Source organism: Echeneis naucrates, chromosome 19 (assembly GCF_900963305.1).
Source record: "Echeneis naucrates chromosome 19, fEcheNa1.1, whole genome shotgun sequence".
NCBI classification, from domain to species: Eukaryota; Metazoa; Chordata; class Actinopteri; order Carangiformes; family Echeneidae; genus Echeneis; species Echeneis naucrates.
Genome location: NC_042529.1, coordinates 5,623,155 through 5,644,445, shown reverse-complemented (window position 1 = coordinate 5,644,445; position 21,291 = coordinate 5,623,155). Strand labels below are relative to the sequence as shown.

General features: G+C 39.6%; 2 protein-coding genes across 3 annotated transcripts; both read left to right on the top strand.

The window, feature by feature from the left end:
- Nucleotides 1-242: 242 nt before the first annotated feature.
- ghitm (growth hormone inducible transmembrane protein) lies at nt 243-5,400 on the top strand. Its single transcript, XM_029527864.1, has 9 exons — nt 243-296; nt 634-792; nt 2,196-2,298; nt 2,499-2,610; nt 2,695-2,836; nt 2,995-3,103; nt 3,315-3,503; nt 4,382-4,553; nt 4,810-5,400. The coding sequence occupies exons 2-9, from the start codon at nt 661-663 to the stop codon at nt 4,895-4,897; spliced, it is 1,047 nt and encodes a 348-aa protein (XP_029383724.1). The 5' UTR covers nt 243-296; nt 634-660; the 3' UTR covers nt 4,898-5,400.
- A 1,348-nt stretch (nt 5,401-6,748) lies between these two features.
- LOC115059781 (cadherin-related family member 1) lies at nt 6,749-19,918 on the top strand. Of its 2 annotated transcripts, none has more exons than XM_029527468.1 (17): nt 6,749-8,322; nt 8,747-8,842; nt 9,183-9,328; nt 9,416-9,466; nt 9,787-9,876; nt 10,039-10,125; nt 11,162-11,278; nt 11,887-12,030; nt 12,127-12,205; nt 12,288-12,388; nt 12,484-12,687; nt 13,127-13,279; nt 13,774-13,938; nt 14,556-14,623; nt 15,922-16,150; nt 16,425-16,679; nt 18,225-19,918. In XM_029527468.1, the coding sequence occupies exons 1-17, from the start codon at nt 8,265-8,267 to the stop codon at nt 18,765-18,767; spliced, it is 2,586 nt and encodes an 861-aa protein (XP_029383328.1). In that variant the 5' UTR covers nt 6,749-8,264; the 3' UTR covers nt 18,768-19,918. The 2 variants fall into 2 exon arrangements, with proteins under 2 accessions (XP_029383328.1, XP_029383330.1); XM_029527470.1 differs by having other exon boundaries at nt 17,320-18,362.
- Nucleotides 19,919-21,291: the final 1,373 nt, after the last annotated feature.

Genomic DNA, 21,291 nt, shown 5'->3' with positions numbered 1-21,291 from the left:
GGGAATTCGACAATATTAAGAAAAGGGATATTAAATAAAAGGATGCAATTCAAACAGAAGCATCTTTTTTTTTTTACTGTGGTGTTGCCCTTTGATATCTAAAGAACTCACTCGACTGGTTATAACTTTGCTACTGGCCTAGAAAACTGACGATACTATAGAACTACAACTCCCACTATGCGTGTCGCTCATTGATGACGCACTTATGGAGAATTTTCAGGAAGGTTGCAAAGCAGTTGCGTCAGTAACTTGCGCAGTTGTGTCTGGAAAGGTGAACGACGAACATCGCTGTCTCGGTATGTATCTGTCATTATTCTTGAAAATAGCCACTAAAAATGTATCAATTATGTTATATATTACGTTTTGTTTTGTTTTGTTTTGTTTTTTACCAAACGACAATATATGTATTAGCTAAAGTACTTTAGTAGCCGTAGTAGTAATACGCAGACATGTCGTATTAGCTAACGTTAGCTAGTTACCTAACTGAGACACACGATGACACTAAAGTTTATTTTCTTCCACAAAGATTTGTCACTGTGTCTTTTTAAATCTTGTTGCTTTCTGACATTCACACACAGAAATGTGCTCTTAAAGCGTTGGACTCAGTTTCTTTTCCTGTGTTTTATCTGTCAGGCTGATACAGGATAATAAAAAGTGATCATGTTGGTGGCGAGGCTGACATGCCTGAGGAGTCTCCCCTCAGCCGGGCTCCGTCCCGTGCTGACGCAGGGGTCCCCGGCCCTGAGAGCCCCCACCCTGAAGGCCTGCCCTCCCCTGCTCAGGCCTCAGCAGGTACAGCAAAAGCTAAATGCCGACACACCTGGCTCTCCAACTTGTCTCCAGCTTCCTTGTTGCTGCGGTCACTGTTCATTAAAATGACATTACCACAACTATTAAGACCATGAAAAGTGGACGTTAGGTCAAAATATAATATGTACACTGAACCATGAGTACCTAATTTAATGTGACGATTTCATTTATCTGACTCGTTTGGTTTATCCTTTAGTCTGCCAGAAACAAATACGAACAATTTGAAAGGAAGCAGACGAAATGTCAGAAAATGCCTCCACCTTGTTTTGTAAACAGGATTTGCCTTTGTTAGGGTCTTGGGTGAGAACAAATTAACAAGCAGCAGGTCGATATTCTTCATCATCTTGAAAGAAAAAGTTGGCAGTGATTCAGATTCAAACAAAGATTAAAAAAAAAAAAAAAACAAAGACCTTGTCGAGTAACTGATGGGGTGCAACTTTGAGCCAGTCTTGTCCTATTACTGTCCTCATTAGTGCATCCGAACTTTCCTCTCAGGTAGAATCATTCTCAATAAGACTGCCAGCTCAGTATCTAAAGTATAAAATGACTGAACTTCAATAAAGTTATGGAGACACTGCATGCCAACTGATTGATGTATGTTGCTCACTCCTTTGATTGTTTTTGGGTTTGATTGCTGAAACTCTGACATGATCCAAGTAGTCACTTCCCACAGAATTAGATTTTATTTGGGATGACGGCTGTCTGGGTACTGCTGCATTCTTGAATTGTTTATCAAATAATACTGAATGGAAGCTGCTCCACCACAGATATTTTTCAATTGCCCATAGTACTTTTTATATAGCGCAACAAAAGATCCCACTCTATCTCTTTGCTGTCAACGTCACCTATTGTTCATGCCCTGACTGCATGTTGGCTGCTGTCCTCCTTTCCTACATGTCTCTCTTCATTAGCTAGATCTATCCCTTCCTGACCCTGTCTCTCTGCTGCAGCTGCCACAGAAGCGCTGGTTGAAGCCTGAAAATATTTGAAGCAAATTAATTGTTCAGCCGTCCTGTACCCACATGGCAAACACAGTTTCTAGTTACACTGTTTTGCTCATGTCTCTGGGCCAAAATGTCTTTGCGCCTTTTTAGTCTTTAAAATTGATGGCGCAAATATTCATCATCAGACTTAAACTATTAACTTTAATGTTATCCACTTGCATGGGCAGTCCATATTGATTTGTAATGTATGCAAGCTGACTTCTTTGTAGGGTGAAGTTAACGACAATCTATATTCCCTGGCATGATCATTCAGTCATCTCGGCGGTCAATATTAATATTGTAACAAACTTTTTAAAATCAATCAGTCGACCGAAAATGCTATTAGTCACCTAATTAGTTTGAGCTTGTTTAACACCTTCTGATGCATTTGTCTTTTACTAGGGTTTTTCCTCTAAGGCCAGATTTGGTTTCCGTCGTGGGAGGACAACCAGAGACCAGATCAAAGAAGCAGCTTTTGAGCCAGCAACAGATACTGCCATTAGAAGTATGTACTGTGACATTTGCAAGTTACATATTCCCATGCATAATGTTATATGACTTGATATTAACTTTACTTTTTAAGTAGACATAAAACCTTTTACCTCTGATGGTCAGATTAATTTTTCGAGACTTTACAGTATTCAGGTTTATTGTGTGGTGCAGTTGAGATGAAAGTGCCTGAAATCGTTTTTGTTCTGCTTCTAGTTGATGGAATGGGTAGAATGATTCTCGCTGGAGGTGCAGCAGTTGGCCTTGGAGCTCTTTGCTATTATGGACTGGGCATGTCCAATGAAATTGGTGCCATTGAGAAAGCAGTGTGAGTAACAGCTTCATGTTGAACCACAGGTTAGTACAAAGTGGAAACTGTCCATGATCAACCTTGGTGGTGTTTCTCTGGCAGGATCTGGCCTCAGTATGTGAAGGACAGAATCCACTCCACCTACATGTACTTTGCAGGCAGTGTTGGACTGACTGCTCTCTCGGCAGTAGCTGTGAGCAGGACCCCAGCACTTATGGGTCTAATGATGAGAGGATCCTGGCTCGTAAGCTTTATAACTCATCTGTTTTATATTTAACGTACAGACTTGAACATAGATTTTATTTCGTAATACCTATTTGTTTTTTGTTTTTTCTCCACCTTTGGCTCAGATGCATTTGACATATTATTGATTTCACGTACTATTAATTTGTTCTTACACAGGCTATTGGAGCAACTTTTGCAGCCATGATTGGTGCCGGCATGTTGGTCAGGTCTATTTCATATGAGCACAGCCCAGTGCCCAAACACCTTGCTTGGATGCTCCACGCAGGTTTGTCAGACAAGATCCCTCGGAAGATTTTGTTGTATCATGTAGTCACGTCAGTTTAACACTAGATGGCAGTCACGTAAAAGTTCAGGAGGAACAGCAGCTTTTGTATTTCATGCTCCTACAGAATATGTAGACTTACAACACAGATCTGTGTAGGCTAATTATTGTTTTGAATGTGGTGTTAAGCTGCTTTTTTGTTCTTATTCTCAAGGTGTCATGGGAGCTGTCATTGCTCCACTTACTCTCCTGGGAGGGCCTCTAATGATGAGGGCTGCCTGGTACACAGCAGGCATTGTGGGAGGTCTGTCTACTGTGGCTATGTGTGCCCCAAGTGAGAAGTTTCTCAATATGGGGGGGCCGTTGGCTGTGGGCTTTGGAGTTGTCTTTGCCTCCTCTATTGGTTAGTAGCATCTTCATCTCATAAACCATCACATTTTCACCACAGATGATACTATAAGTTGTTAAGACTGAGAGTTGTAGGACAGATACTCGGCAATGTCAAGCTAGTTTGGCACCTAATGTGCTACAGCAGTCAGCGGACTGTATTGAAATGTTTTACTCAGGAAACAGTTCTTTTTTCTTTTTTTTTTATTCTGCTGTTGTTGGTCTGAAGCCCATATAATGAATTCACTGTTTATGTAGTGTAATCTCTAGTGTATGCAACCTGCAGTTTCCTGATGAAATGAAAATTGTGTGTCGCAGGAGCAGTTTCAACTTCAATTACTTTTGGCAGCAAACCTCAGCAAAAATAATGTAATAAGTACCCATTATTCCGACAAAGTATTAAAAATATATCAAGGTCATTTTTTATAATAATATCTTTTTTCTTGGGACTTTTTTTTTTTTGATGAGTAAAGCACAGATTTACTGTGCTTTACTCACTTACAACCCATTTGATTTATGCAAATTAGTTAGCATCATTGTCAGAATGAATGTATAAATTAATTTGCATGTTAAAAATGTAATATAAATGGAGGGAATTGATTAATGTAATGGGGACATTTTCTAAAAATGTAAAGACTTTCATGGCTAGATGTTCTTTATCTGCGACTTAAATAGAAGTACAGTTTGTTTTTTACTCTCTCTCTTGGCAAAGAAACGAATGAACAGATATCTGGTAGCCATGACTGAGGGAAGCTCTTTGATGGCTCTATTTCTGAACACAGACAGTATCAGTGGGTTATTTAATAAAGTGGACCTCAGTCCTGTAGGTTTAAATCCCCTACTGTAAAATAACTGTGCATGCCAGTCTCCACAAAGTGTCCTCATCTTTTTCAGGATCAATGTTCCTGCCACCCACCTCAGCATTTGGAGCAGGGCTTTACTCAGTGGCCATCTATGGAGGCCTGGTCCTGTTCAGCATGTTCCTCCTCTATGATACACAGAAGGTCATCAAGAGGGCAGAGACGCACCCACTGTATGGTGTACAGAAATATGATCCCATCAATGCGTAAGTCACTTCAATTTTTTTCTGTTCAGAAAATGTTTGCATGCATATGTGTTTTACTTTGTCTGAAAATAGGCAGGAAAGACTATTTTAGCTAAGGAATTAAATTGTCTAATAGCAGTAACATTTAATGTGTCCATTCAATACAAACACCAAAAAATCAGATCAAACTGCTTGCATTTCAGTCTCCCATACCTTTTATTTTCATTGTCTGGACTTGCACCAAGATGTGATTGTTAACATCTTCCTAATCTAACAGGTGTATGGGCATTTACATGGACACACTGAACATCTTCATTAGGCTGGTGATGATTCTGGCCAACGGCGGCAGCAGCAGAAGGAAGTGAACAGCAGCATCCTGACTTCAGCTTCAGTTTCACCTTTCACAGAGCTGAGCAAAATCATGTTCAATTACTAGCAGTATACACCATCTTGTCTTTTAGTGGCTACTCTTAACTATCTAGTAAAGAAACATGAATGCTTTGCAAGTGTGTGAAGATGAAAATTGCACTCTGATCCAGTTGGGCTGTTCAAGTTCAAAAGACAGTTGTTCTTAGATAACACACAAGACAGAGCTCTTAACTTGATTGGAAGTTGTGGTTTATCTGAGGGTCTTTCCTGCCTCAGATGTCCTTTGTATTGTTCTTTAAGTTTTCTATTTATTTTCTTTTGAAGGTTCAAGAATCTCATGTATGCAGCGGAAATACCATTAATGTCATGCATAATCACAATGAATGACTATTCTGTATGTCTTTATTGTGCAATGGGTTAAAGAGATTGGCATTAGTTCACATTATTACAAAAATATACAAACAGCATTGAAATTGCCCAATAAACAGGTAAAAAAGGATATTTTATGTCAAATGTTGCTTTTGTGTAGGCTTAATGTAGGTTCGTCATTTTGGAAAGTGATCTTATGATTCCTCTCATGATTCTTCATCTGCTTTCAACCTTTATTCAAAAAAGATAGTTGGACATGTCACATAGGGGAAATATTGGGAGTAAATAATGTGTGATGAATTCTATAAAATGTTAGAAAACATTGTAAATTCCTCCATCATTAAGGTGAGTTTGAAACTGTCCTGTTGCCAGGCCAAAATCCAAATACTAGAATGTACTGCTGTGACTTGGGTTTTTTTTTTTTTTTTTTTTTGTCTTGGTTCTTCTCTTCTTAAATCAATTGTAAAAACCTTGTCTATTTTTTACCTAGTTAATTATTATTCCTAGAATGTCTCAGATTGACATTTATATCAGAATATTAGCTATTCATAAATATTTGTTTAAGTTTGACCATTTAACATAAAACTCTGTAGCATCATAGACAGTTACAACATTTGAATAGTGACTCTCTTCCATGGACATTTGAAAGTTCAAAGACTTTGGGAAGCAGCAGCAGGTTAATAGTGAGCCGGCCCATGGACATGTTGTGTAATGTTTTTGCCCACAAGCCCTTACATCTATTGGTTAACAATCGTTGATTTTACCTTTTGTCAGTACATTCAGCAATTCTGACAAGTGAGGTCCCACCTTGTATTTGCCTATAAACAGTCAGTGTGTAGCAGCAGATGACAAAAGCTTAGCGTAGTAATCCTCTTGTCCACCATCTGGCCGTTCCTCTAAAATTAAACCTCCAAACCAGGGCACTTGCAACAGATGCTAACATCTGTAAATATGCAGGTGCTTCGTTAAAACACATACACGTGCAGCACGCAGCTGCCAGGAAGCATTTAAACCTCTCAGATCATGCTCATGTTTAAGATAGTTATGATTCATATGCAGTATGAATTGAAGCCGCTGCAGATGGGGCGGATAATAAAGAGGGCAATAATGGATGAGATTGGGGAAAGCTTCAGTAAGAGCTGCCATTACTGGGGATAAATGTTGGCCTCTGTCATTTTCAGATTGATGACTAATATTTGGTTAGGATCCAAGGTTTTTACTGTTTAAAGTGAGCTCGAGTGAGTGAGTGTGTGTGAGAGAAAGAAAGACTAAAAAGGGATGGGGTCAGACAATCAGTCTATGCATGTTGTGTTATATTGATAGTTTTATCTTTTTTTTTTTAACCCACAATACTTCAAGAACTCTCTTGGATTTGCACTAATAATTGATGTTTATTTTGAATATTTGTCTTGATTTTTTTTCTTTTTTTTTTTTTTCAACAACTCCATGAGCAGATTGATATTTTATCATATTTTATTTGTGAGCTCCTGACTTCCTCTGCCACAATGACTTTTTTGGCTTATAGTGGGATGTTTTGACAAATGTGTGGAATCGATAGACAAACGTAGACAGTTGCTTTGCAGATTCAGATTGGTCGTGGCAGAGTGTAATGCACAGCTTTTAAAATATGATTTATTATCATAAATGGAAGCTTACAGTAGAAAAAAGTTGGTAAAAATTAGCTCCAACTTGACGAACTAAAACATGAAAACATTGCTTCTAGGAAACTAAATCAGTAACAACATTTCACATCTAACTCTGATATCTTCACTGTCATGCTGTAAAAGTATCCATAAACAGGTATAAAGCTTTTATTTTTCCTTTATTTAAGTAAACAGAGGTTTTTCATTGTCTGCCAACCAATCAGATGCGAGTGTATCACTGAACGTCAGACACTAATTTTGTACCGGCTAATTTAAGCAATGCACAAGTCTGAAACCTTCAGGGAAGCCAAGTGAACAAATATGACTGAAACGTGGACCCACATAACACCTCATGGAAGGTGTAAAACTCCCCCCAAGGCCAAAATGGAAATTGTTGTGTCCAAAAATACAGCTAATGACGTTTTAGCCTCATGACCGTCATCAGATGTGCGGAGTGTTGCAAAGTCAAAACCTCACACTTCGTCTTCCCCTGTGGCCTTTTTTTTGATAGATCAAATGTGCAGTTTTTTGTTTTTTTCCATTTTAATCTGCAAGTGATTCGCACCAAGTGGACTTCTTGCAGTTGTGGCACCTAATGGCAAATATTGTGCGATTCTTGAACCACACTATGTGCTGCATGTTGTGGGTCGCTGTGATTGACAGGTCACTGGGTTTTCAGCAGGAGAGCGAACTGAAAAGGCCAAAGAAAGCCTCTTGGCTTTGAGTGCATCAGAGATCCACGAGTAGAGTTCAGGCTTGTGCTGATCAGCAACCTGCCAAGGAGAGCAGGGCACTTAGGCTAGTGGGACTTGTTAAATGTGATTAATGAGCTCGCTGAAACCCTTTAAAACACCAGTGGAGGGGGCCAAATGTGCCACGTGTCTCTGCAAATAAACAGAGAAACCAGCGAGCAGCACACAATTAGAATGATGTTTCAACTGTGTAAACCTGAGCAAATTAAATATTCTGACAGCGTTGTAGTTTTAAAAATGTCTACAGAAGCGTGGTGTGTCACAAAGTCACAGTAATCAGTAATCATGGCTCCAGTGCCTTGTGTGTACATTGTCACACATGCAGAGGTGTGATGATCACACCAGACAGTGTGAAGCCTGAACTCTCTTCCCTCGATGTGTAGTTTTCCAGGAGAAATTGGAGTGTGAGCAGCCGGGTAGAAGAAGAAGATGTCTGTGGAAGGAAGGGGTGCGTCACTGGATTAGTGCCTGAGAATCTTGTCCCAGCCTTTTCTTCCTGAGCTGCTGAGACGCCTCCAGAAAGGGCACGACACTCGCTGCTCGCTTTCCCTCCACTAAGCCTTCCACATGAGCCAGCCAAGCCTTACCTCCCCACCAGGATGAAGAAGGAAAAGAAAACCCATGCTTTACTCTTTCTCCTGCTTCACTTCACCTTGGGTAGGATTTTTTTGTTTTGTTTTGTTGTTTTTTTTTTGTCTTCGTTTGTGGCTAATACTTCTTGCCTTGCTCTTATCTGGTTAATCCTCTAACACACAGAGGACATGTAGATCTCTGTGTAGACGGGTCTGACTGCTTGTATTTCATATATAAATGTGTGGTATTTGTGTTTGTTTGTGTTTTGATAGTATAAACTTAAATCCAGATATATTTATATTAATCGTGCCCTTCCTCCTCATCCCTGCTTTCCGTTCCTGCCCTTTTTAGCAAGTGAGTGCAACTGTCATTCCCTGAGGACTAAATATAGACAAATCTATGTGACATTTGCACAGCATATGAAGCCTTTTTCTTGTTTATGTGATTGTTTTATCATCTCTTTTTTACTGAAATAAATTTGATTGTGTTTATTTGGTTATCCCTAAAGGACAATCAGACTATGCTCCATATTTTTATGATAATGGACCCGCCAGTACAAATGGGAATATGGCCTTGTTCAGCATCTCTGAGGACACACCAGTTGGTAAGTCAAGATGATGGCTATAACAGTCGCAGGTCAGTTAAATTTACTGCGAGATGACATGCAGTGCCGTTTATTGTTGTTGATTTTACATACACAAGTGCAACAATGGCATCATCGCACTGCTACAACACTCCAGGTAATCAGTTTAATACCTTTTGGATTGCGACGTACGTCAAGACTTACAGGAAGAAAACAAATGGGTGGTGGCTCATCTGAGCTGATTATCAAATGTGCCTTTTACACAGTATAAAACACATTTAATATGAATGAAATGCTTTTGATGGCTGTAGAAATGTTGTGTTCTGGCTGCCTTTGATAGGTGAACTATATTTCTATACAGGCACACAAATATACATCCTGAATGGCACGGACCCAGAGGGGGACCCGGTGCGATATGATCTGACTTTTGAAAAGGGTTCCAAAGAATATTTCATGGTGGAACCTAAATCTGGAAATGTGACTCTAATTCAGGAGCTGGACAGAGAGGTGAGCCTATTAGAGAGACTTTTGTTTTGAAATCAGTCACCACTGTGGCTCATCACTCCACTGTGACATTTATCCTTCTCTTTGTAGAAACAAGGGGAAATCTCGGTGTTGGTGAGCATCACGGACGGTCGAAACAAAGTAAGCTCAAACTGACTTCAATACATTATTTGCATAATTTCTACTTTCATAACCTCCAGTTCATAATGATTTTACAGTCGTGACTATAACACCATGCTGAACCTGTGAAATAAAACAAAAATAGATAGAGGTGTGAAACAGATGTATGATAGCTGTGAATGAAAACAAACAGTAGAAAACTTATGACGGCAATCTGATAATATATGTACTTATATGTAGAATTGCCATTTTCTGTCCCACACATCCATTTAATCTTGAAATGGATTCTAAATTTTGTGGTTGTTTTTTTTTTTGTGGCTGATTGTGCGTTTTTGTTTCAGGTTGTTGAGACAGTGAGAGTGTTTGTTACAGATGCCAACGATGAACCACCTGAATTTCAAAACCTGCCTTTCATCATTGATATCCCTGAGGTACAAGAAATCAAACACATTTCACCTAAAAAACATAACAATACACTGATGAATCTCCGACTGAGCCATCACTGTCTTCTGAAATTGATGAGCGAGTCAAACAAATTCTAACACTAAGAATGAATTGTTTTGGGGTAATAAAATCAGTTGTTTCTTTACCAGGAAACTTCTCCAGGAAGCAGCATCTATCGAGTCCAAGCAGTGGATAAAGATATGGGCTCAGGAGGCAGCGTGTCATATTATCTGCAGGTAACGGCTCCATTGTTACGCAGATAATGCATGGCTGTGACGCATGCATCTCTGAAGACTGAGAAAATCTTTCTGAATATAATTTTGAAATAGATTGTTCCTAAGGCTACCACAAAATTGTAGGGACACATTTAGTTTTTCTGTTTTTGTTTTTACTGTAAATTTGTTTTTTAAGGGTCAAAAGACACATTGAAGTGTCTAGTGCTGAAAATTTTGCATAATTTAGAAACTTTGCCTTACTCAGTCTCCTTTATCTTTCCTCGGGTGTAAGAGCAAAAAAGCCTTCTAAATGGGTTTAAATGGGTTCTTAAAAAAAATGTGGCCTAAATGTGGCCTAAAATTATTCTAGGCTAAAACAGTTGGAGCTAATTTTACCTGCCTGTGAATTCAGACTTGACTGTAAGATTTTACTAATCAGAGCTGGCTTCACCCTGCACCCTGGACAACGCTCTGAGGTCTGCCTGCAAGTTGAACCTCTCAGTTGCATGAAAATGCTTCTTTTTCTTTCTCTTCAAGCGTGTTCCATCATATTCCATCATTTCCACTTTGTAATCCATTTAAATGAAAAATGCATTATTTTTATTATTACGACCGCATGAGTGTTATTTTCCTGGCGGTACCGTAAACTGGCTTGGTGTGGCCCCGACATGGAAGGGGTAAGACCAGAGGTCGAGCTGACATCAGAGCTGTTGCGCCATGTGGAGGGAGGAAAAGAGCATTCGAGTGATGGGACAGTGTGTGTAGGGGAAAGATTAATCTCATACCAGAGAGCAGTCTGGAAATGGTGTTACTTTAGTGGATTAAATTTCAATTACATTTGAGTAAGTCATTGAAGGCTTAATAGGAGCTTAGTTTTGGTCCGGGCCAAGAGCTGACAGCACAGTAGTTGTCACTGTCCATGTGTTAACTGTGAGACAAAACTATCCTGATGGAAGTGTGTTCAGAACCGATTGGAAGCAACTTTGAAATTAGCTCGATTGCCCCTGATTGCTAACATGGAATAAGACTAAAGTGTGCATCTGCCCTCTCCTTTCAGCCCTCCCCACTTGCCAAGTTCACCATTGATGGGCATAGCGGGATCCTCAGAGTCAAACCAGGCGAGACTCTGGACTACGAGACCACACCAACACATTTTGTGACAGTGGTCGCAAAGGTGAGAAGTCACTGTCAAACACACGTTCACTCTCTGAACAACTTGGAAGATGGGTTACAGGTTAGTTAGGTGTTAGGCGCATCACTTTTTGCTGTTCACACATAATAATTAAATAATTTCTCAGGAAATAAAAGTGTAATTTGTAAAGATCCCAAATAAGTTTGAAAACTTTTTTTTTCTGAGAGCATTAAAGTTAACAAGGCAACATCAGGAAGAAACTGTTCACAGTGAGATCAATCTGAAGTATCCCTCAGCTCTGTGAGCCTGTAGGCTAACATAGTGTAGCTATATGAAGACTTTAATGGGGCAATGAGAGGTTAAAACCATGATGATCTGAGTGTACCTTTTTTGTTTCCATCAATTAATCTGGTGAACTAATGACTAAACCAAGAAGACATCATTGTGTTATGACACAAAGAAAGGTCTCTGCATTTTTAACACTCACTGGGAATTTCAGTGGGAAGTTTTATAAGTTTTGTTATATTGAATTTGAGGCTGAAGTTTCAGACATCCAACCACAAAACTCTGGACAAAATCGTACTAACTTGTAAAAATGCTAATATTTCATTTGATTTTGCATTATTTTCATTTTTTATTTTCTCTCTCAGGATGGAGGAGGAAAGTACAAGGGGAAGCATCAGGTGTTGACCTCCACAGCCACCATAACAGTTAATGTAATTGATGCCCAAGACATGCCTCCGTCCTTTGTGGGGACTCCTTACTTTGGCTACATCTACGAAGTCTCAGTTCCTGTAAGTCCTCCTTTTACTGTCCACACAGTAGCGGTGGCAATGACGCCATTAGTTTTGTTCACATCAGGATCTTTTGTTTTTTTTTTTTTCTTCCAGGGTTCTGAAATATTCACAGTGTTTGCTAAAGATGGAGATCAAGGCATCCCTAACCCCATACATTATTCTATTATGAATGGTAATAAATGAGTTTGATTTTGAAATATCTTTGCAAATTTGTTATCCGTCAGATTCACACCAACTCTGTCCTCACCTTTCAGGCAGCGATGGCGTCTTTGATATAAATCGCACCAGTGGATGCATCACTCTGACAACCTATCCATCGCTGCTGAAAAACGAATTATACGAAATTAAAGTCAAGGTGACGATTTTTTTTTTTTTTTTTTTTAGGACTCATATTATCGCCATCATAAAATTACTACTGAACGTGTTGATTGGTGTTATTTTCAACTCAAGGCATCTGAGGTAGGACTGAATGATCAGCTGCTGGACTACGACGTCACCACAGTGACAGTCAGGGTGGTGGATCTCAACAACCATCCTCCAACATTTTACGGGGAAAATGGACCACAGAGCAAGTTTGAGGTCACCATGTACGAGCATCCGCCTGCAGGAGAGATCCTCCGGGGCTTTAAGATCACTGTCAATGACTCTGATCAGGTCCGTTTATTCCCAAATCCTGCTCTCTTGCCTTAGATGTACAGAAATGCGCTGGTGTCTGTCATTAATTCCTTAAAAACGTGCTTTGCTAATAATTTCAGAGGAATCTTGTTTTGCCTTGTTGAGTTAGTTTCTCTGCTTACAGAGACGCTGTAAAATCTCTGGGTACATTGTAGTATAAATTTCTGCCAAAGAGCCTTAAAGTATGAGCAGTTATGCAACACCATTTAAAAGTCTCCCTAAAATCTGATCGTTTGATGGAAATGTTACTCATGGTGCTGTAATGCTTGTTCTCCCCCTCCTTCCTCAGTGACTCAGAACATGTAACATTATCTGCTGCATTTTTTTTAATCCTTTTTTTAAAATCCATCCAGCTCTGCTGAAGCCATCTTGACTCTGACAAACCTACCAACGTAGTGCTGTTTATCTTTCTGGGCAGGGAGCAAATGCTAAATTTAAGCTGAGACTCGTAGGGCCGAGTCGAGTCCTGCGGGTGGTTCCCCAGACGGTCCTCAATGAGGCCCAGGTGACCATCATTGTGGAAGACACGTCTGGCATTGACTATGAGAAGGGGCAAACTCTTTCTTTTAAGGTGAGACTCTCAATGCTACCATTATAAAACACAGTTTCCTCCTTTTCTATGATCTGAATTTGTGGCCCAAAACCTGAAGATATTTTGTTGTTGACCAACAAAGCCTGTCAGTCTGCCACTTCAGTCCAGACGAAAATATTTCAACACCTATCGAATAGATGAGCAGACATTTATGGTCCATAGAGGATGAATCTCACTAACTTTGGTGTCATTTGCTGTTGATGTAGAAAACAAAATTTAAGAACTGTTAATGAAATCTGATGCTGATCTGATGATCATCTTTAGAAATTTGGTCTGTGATAACATTTTGCAATAATTAATTTATGAGCAGTTACTTTGAAATTAACTTCATCACCATAATTCTCGTTTTTCACCTTAACCAAGGTCAACAAACTTTTGCTCATTACTGTCTCACAGAACCATAAGTGTGGTTGTTTTTTCATGTGACGGTTTCAGCATGAACTCGAGCACACTTTGCACGTATCTGTCTGCAGCTGCTGGCCGTGGAGATCGACACTCCTGAGCGCTTCAGTGCAACTGCTGACATAGTCATCAACCTGCTGGACACAAACGACAACATCCCCAAGTTCACTTCAGAGTATTACATCGCCAGGGTCCCCGAGAACTCTCCCGGAGGCTCCAGTGTTGTGTCTGTAACAGTAAGTCGCTCCTGATTAAACTCCTGCTCTGACCTGACCAAAGTGATTACATAATCCATCAATCCTCCATTAAATGCATATTGCTAGGTGCAGTTCCTTAGGTGAAAGCAATGCTGTCACCAAGCTCTGCATTTCCAGGTTTTGTTTTTGTTGTTCCTCACTATGAAATTCATCTCTGTATGTGCTTTCTGTTATACCCTGGGTGGGGGTGGGGCCGGGGGGGTATTAATAGAAATATTGGCTTGGTTTCATCGGTCTCATCCTTTCTCTTCGTCTGTATCCTGCCGCCAGGCAGTGTGTTCAAGCTGCACGGTGAGGAGTAAAAAGCTTAATTTTGCCCCAAGGTCAATCATATTGCTCTTCTTCTCCATCCCCACTCACAACAGAAGAGACTTATATCCTTCCCCACCAACCACGTGAGCTCAAGACCTTCGCTGTTGTACTCAATCAGCTCCCTTAAAAATGTATGGTCATCTTCAGTCAGCTTGCTTGAATTTTCTGCCACCTGAGTGTAAATATAATTAATTAAATCTATCAGACAGGTTAATATTTCTGTGTACAGAGTACATATTTTTCTTACTTTATTGTATGAACTGCTTCTGATTTCTGTCCTTCAGGCAAACGATCCAGATTCAGGGCCTTGGGGTGAAGTCAAATACACGATTTATGGATCAGGATCAGATTTGTGAGTAAAAACCTTTCAACGCTCGCCAGTTTAGGTTTGATCTGATCAGATACTTAACTCTTGCACATCCACGATACAAACTGAAGAAAAAGTAATTTTTATGGTATGACTCTAAACTGCTCAGAGGTCCAGGTTGTTTGGCAAACTCAGCAGGACACTAGTCTTGATTCCTCTTGTCTCTTTGATGGGGAAGGTAAGCAGGAAACCAGTTTGATTGGCCTCTCTGCAGCACAAACAGCCGACTCTAAAATGGCTGCAAGATTCTGGCTAATCTCCTAATTGGATTGAAGGGTTAAAAATAGACAGCCTGGGCCCTCTCACATAGGGAGAGCCAATTAACATGCAATGTGACAGCTGGAGCCCCAGAAACGGCAGCTTTGAAAAGCAAGGCAGCGTGCAGTGAAGGAAAAGTGAGAATTTATTCTAGTCTGAAGGCAGCAACCTGAGTTAATTGTGCAAAAGTTTTCAGTTCCAAGGAAACTTGTGAATTTTCACAGTGGAAAACAAGACGGAGAAGATGGCTGCATAAAACGGGAGTAAGCCTAATTTTGAACTGGAGATTTCTGTGAAAGCACAAAGCTTCACCAAACGCTGCAGTCTATCACATGGTGGTGGGTGTATTATCATGTACTGCTCTTTGTTCTTTGAAACTAAAAAAATATTATCACCAAAGTCAGACTGCATGTAACATTAACAAAAGGTCCGCATGCAGGAAGCACCAAATGAGATTTGCATGAAGGGAACTAAACGTGGGGATGCACACCAAACATTAACCCGCTCTTTGAACCTCCCCAGTTATCTGATTAATGAAAATACAGCACAGAAGAAAACACAGCAGTCTGTGAAACTGTGCAAAGCTGAGAGAACAAAACGTCAGCTACTCACAAAATGAAAGATTCATGTGAATAGTAAGACAAAGAAATTCATATTCAGGACAAAACATTAGAGATTTTACTGATCTTGAGGAGGGAAAGTCACATGTGACAGTAGGAAAACATGACAAATAATTCTAAAGTATACGAAACAACTGAATGTTTTTACTTAACTGTCTTATTTACATCATAGACATTTATATATTTTTACAACATACTCGCTGTGATAAAGGAGAAAAGTCTTTTTTTAGTGTGAACTCTAAAGGCAGTGAGTCCTATGAAGATTCACAGGCTGTGATTTAGTGTAAGTATCACTTGTGCTGTGAATTCGGACACCTGTCTTGGTTCCGTGGGACGTGTTGAAGACCGAACGGACAGCCGTGAGTGTGACTCACACACAATGCTCGTGCTGTTCTCCGACGGCAGGTTTGCCATCCACGCGTTTTCCGGCGTCATCTCCACGCAGCCCTGGACCAGCCTGGACGCAGAGGTCAGGTCCAAATACAACTTCTACGTCAAGGCCGAGGACTCGGAGGGGAAGTACAGCTTGGCCGAAGTCTTCGTCACTGTCCTGGACATGAATGACCACTCTCCAGAATTTGACGACAAACTCCTGGAGAAAACCATGATCATCGGCACGCCTGTCAGAGTAGAGGTACATCATGCTACATCATTTCTAGCTATGTACTGAAAAATACATTTCCTTGTATGGAAGTATTCTACTATAGAGCCAAATGATCGAAAAAATCCAATTTCATATTGTTAAAACAAATATACTATTAAACATATCAGATTTTATTTACATGTTCAAATGAGAGGATGTGGCTGTGAAAAAAAAGAAAAGCCCGAACAGTTGACTAGTTGCACTTTCTTCTTATTTCTGTGACTTTAGTGTTGTTGTTCTTTTTTTTTTTCTTTTTGTTTTTCAGGCAGTAGATGAAGATGCAGAGTCTCCAAACAATGTCATTGAGTACTCCATCATGACAGCTGACCCCGACAATGCATTCGATATCAATACTGACACTGGGGAGATCAAGCTGAAGCCATATATTAAATCCATGGAGATTGTGCAGAACATCACCAAGCAGAAGGACTGCAAGTGGTCTCTGGTGGTCCAGGCCAGGGACCGAGGCTCCCCGTCTTTCAGCACAACAGCCGTGGTCAATATCGATATCACTGAGGCGGTAAGAGACTCACAGCATGCACGCAACGCTTTTTTTTCCGAGCCTGAGCTGTAGGTTCAAGCAGATTAGCAGAAGATAATAGACGTTGCTGTTATGCTATGCAGCTGCTAACTGAGCTTCCTCGTTTCAGCCAGTCACATTTATCTTTTCTTTAAAGGATAATGTTGGTTATTTTCAAGCTTATTCATAACTAAAAATCCCCTGAAGCACTCAAAATCAACGACAATTTTACCCTGAAGCACTCCATGTGTGACATAGCTCTGACTCTGTCGTCATCCAGTAAAGTTATGGAAGCAAAATTTAATTAATATAATCGAAATATCCAGAGAACGTGGAGCAGCAGTAGCATTCAATCAGAGTTGGTTTAGATGATTCTTATAATGTTTTTTGTTTCAGGATGGCAGGGTAGTGATTAAATGATAATATAATATTTGTAGGATAACTTCATGCTTTTTTTGGTCTCTCTCAGTGATTTGAAATACAGATAGAAATTGAAAATATTATCCTTTAAAGTTTTCAGTCATTTATCTCAACCCACATTGTTCAGATACTTCGTGTTGTTTTCACTCTTCTCACCCTTCACGATGGCATGACTCAGTGTTTTTGGTTTTGTTTCTGTGTTGTGTATCGTGCTTTTCAGATCAAAGGTCGAATTATTTCGTACTTCATGGGCCTCAGCAAGCGTCCGCTGACTGTTTTTGGAATTTGTTTCAGCCTTGTCACGTCCCTCATTTTACTAACAATCTGCATATCCACCATCCTGTACTGTAATGCGGTGAAAAAGTCCCGAATCAACCCAGAGAGTAACTATATTAAAGTGATCCGCAGAGTCAAGTGAGAGACACCTGACACCGTTATTCATTCAAAAGCTTTACAAACAGATTTATTTTTTTACTGGTCGGCTTTTGTCTGTAAAAGAGTACTGGAGCACCTATCATATTAACATTAGAACTTTTTTAAAAATACCTTGATTATTTTTTAATTGCTTTACGTTTTTTAATCAGAAGCATTATAAATATTATATTTAGTAAGGGTTTTTCTACTACCAAAAAAACCATCTTGAACTATTGAACATAGTTGTTTGTTTCAGCACAAGACTGATGCTATTTGTGATGAAAATGGAGCCTTTCACTTGGGATTTAAAACTGGGTTTCCTCTCTTAATCTCTGTTTTTCTCACACAAACATGCGCTTCACTTCCGTTTTGGTCTCATGAGCTGTCATCATTCTTCTTCAGTGCATCATCAGTCACATACCAAAGAGAAATCCAAATGCACTGCACTGCCAGACGCATTCCCAACAACTAGTGTTGTGCTTCGTTTTTAGCTTAGCATTAGCAGCCCTCTGCTGTAGACAGAGGAAGACGAGCGCCTGAGTGTCGGTGTGGAAGTGTCTCGTTGTTAGTAGACATTTTGTTGGGGCCTCCTCTGTCAGTGCTTTGCTCATCCATCTCTCATGCTTGCACGCTTCAGTCAAATGCTACGCTAATGCTTAGATTCAGTCCCTTGGACTCGATTTAAACATCTTTATTTGTGCTCTTTTACAGACTCCTCTCAAGGGGCCTATGGCGGCCTTTTTAATGAAAAGTAGGGACAATCCTATGAAAGCACTAGGCCTGGTCACTTTTATCATAACTATGTTGGTAGGAGTGACAGTTTTGATTTCTACGGCTTTGTACATGCGCAACTCAAAGTCCAACAGGATCATGCCAGCACGTCGCATCATTAAAAGGCGACCCAGAGACCAGCAGCCCTGGACATTGAAGATGCCTGGTATAAAATTCAACAACCCCGCAGACAAATTTGTCCTCGGCGACCCGGAGAGAAGCCCTCAAAGGAACACCAGCAACCCCCGGCCGAGGCCTCCACCCCCCAGTGCTCCCTGTCTTCCTCCTCCACCGCCGTCCAACACGCGGCCCAGTGAGAGGCCCCGGGCGGTCCCAACAATATCTGGCGCGCTGGCTTCCAAAGGCTCTAAGAAAGCCAAATCGAGCCGCCGCAAAGAGGGAAATATAAGTTCAGCTCTAGTGTCTGAGCTGAAGATGAAGCTGGAGCAGAAAATCATCGAGAACAACCAAGGTTACTATTAACACAACCATCTTGTTTAAGGTCATTCAGTCCATTCTCTGAGGACTCCACTGCTCAGTTCTCATCTGAACCTCCTGATGATCTGGTAGGGAGGGGGGCCTACCTTTAGCTTTCTGATGGGTAAACGGCATCTAAATAAAAGAAGAAGGTTTACAGACACTGTCTTCATACAAGATATTAAGCCAATGGGATTAAGTGCATCTGACCTGGTTTAGGTAAAGAGAGGAGAGACCTGGAGTGTATCTGCACTGCAGTAGATGGTTGACCACACTGCCATCCTGAGGAAGATTACATGATCTTAGCCGTAAGCACCGCTGTATATCGCCCAAAGAAAGGATCACAAAGACTTACTGTGTGTGTATACATAAGTTGCATAACAACCTGAATGTAATGTTCAACACGTTGGTGTTTTTAACAAAGAATACAGATTTCAATCCATAAATCCTAAAAAAATAAACAAACATTTATTTTGCTCACTGGAGCATGCAGCTGAATGACACAGTTAGGAAAAACATCACTGCTCATTTTAAAGTGCTAAATGGCCCGTGCGTTCATATTTTTACTGTGTTGCATCAGCCGCTTGAAAGCTGAGAAGTTGCTCTTTTGTATGATGACAACGTGCCACTGTAGGTTTTCACAGTAACACAAGCTGAGTCGCTATTTATTTATTTGACTGCGCTATTCTAGAAAAATGCTTTTATATACATAGTTCTAATGAAATGTGCTGTATTATTTTCATTATTATGAATGTACATACTGTATATGACATTGACATGACATTTCCCCGTTGAATCTTGCAGCAGTTAATAAGATGAAATACAAATGAAACCATCCAACTCCACTAGCGGGATATTGTCGATTAAAACTAGTCTTATGCTTGAGATTTTCAAGCTCTGCTGTGTATATAGCTTGCTTGGACTTTTCCTTTATAGATGTATATGTTTAAATATAAAATCTGTCGACACGCAGTCACTTTCGTGTTACTCTCCATTGCCTTCCAATGTTGGCACTCACAGTTTAATCTCTGTAATAAATATCTTGTATTTGACGACATCTTAACTTATACTGATGTTAAATAAGTTAAGATAAACTATATATCTTAACTGTGAATTACAATTGCCTGGTCCTGTAAAGTAACATATTTGTACCGTCTTTGTACTGTCTTGATTTTGAATAAATACTTCAAACTAAAATGGTCTTTCCCCCATTTTGTCCACTTTGTCCAAAGGCTGGATATGTAAAATGTAGTTTTGTTAAGAACTTTTTATTTTGGTTTGTTTAAAATCAACCTTTAATACTTTTAGATGTCATTGTGCTCAACAGCGTTGCAAAGTGTATATATTTATTCAGGTGCTGTAAGGTTTAGTTTTACTCCACCACATTTGGCAGGGAAATGTACTTTTTACCTCACTGCTAAGGTCAATTTGACGCTTTGCAGATTGAAACAAACAAAAAGATGGAAGTTGTGGTTAACTGAATTTTCGGGTGATAACTAATTAAAATCATGCAGTGCTTAGGTGAGACAGAGGGACAAATATTAAGGATAAAAAAAAAGGATCAACTCAGGCTCTGTTGAACTTTTAACGACGTAGGATTTTGTTCGAATGAAATCAGACTAGTTTGTTTTGGATTTATATATTGTTCAGATTTTGCACACAATAGTTTTTTCATGATATGTGCATATTTTATATTACCATAGTAGTAATGAACATTTGTCAATACATTGGTTAAAAAAATTAAAATACTTAAACATGATGATTAATTGATAGTGACGCCATTGTAACTATGATTTGACAAAATATTTGAGGTATAATAATAAAAACAAATGGAAAGTGTTACACATACTTTCTATTTGCCTGTGCAACTAAGGTACAGACAGTGTGAGCTCGGAGCTGTCATTAAATGGAAATATCATGTCCTGCTGACTAGGATTCAGATAGAAAATCACTTTAATCTGCTTATGGGTGTATGTATAAATGCACGGGAAAACACTGCTTATGTAACAAATCCTCTGAGTGATTGTGGTAAAAAATCACAGTATGTCTCAGCATTCGTCTTTGAATTCCTTTTAATCCACAGAAAACATCATTTCATTCCATCACAAGGGAGAAAATCTGGAGTCTGTAAAAGGTTTTTTTAAGTGCTCAGTGTTTAAGTGTCTTTTTTTTTTTTTTGACATTTAGGAGCACAACTTTGCATGGCTTTGCATTTTGTATCAAAACAGTAATAAAAAAGTGATTCAAAGAAAAATCTAATGCATTTTAGCACAAGCCTTCTATAAAAGTACATTAGCACAGATAATAACTCTCGTTATAATAAGGAAGAAAGGCATCTCCATTGTGAGCTGATGCAAAGATTCTTCCAACCTGATCGGGATGAAAACACTTGTTCCCCCCCCCCCCAAAAAAAAAAAAAAATTAAATTCCTGAAAAGTGATGGTTTCCATCATTTTGTACTAACTGAACCAAATTTAAAGAATTCACTGTTAATTATATTTTTCTGTATTTGTCTTTCTATTTGTATTTA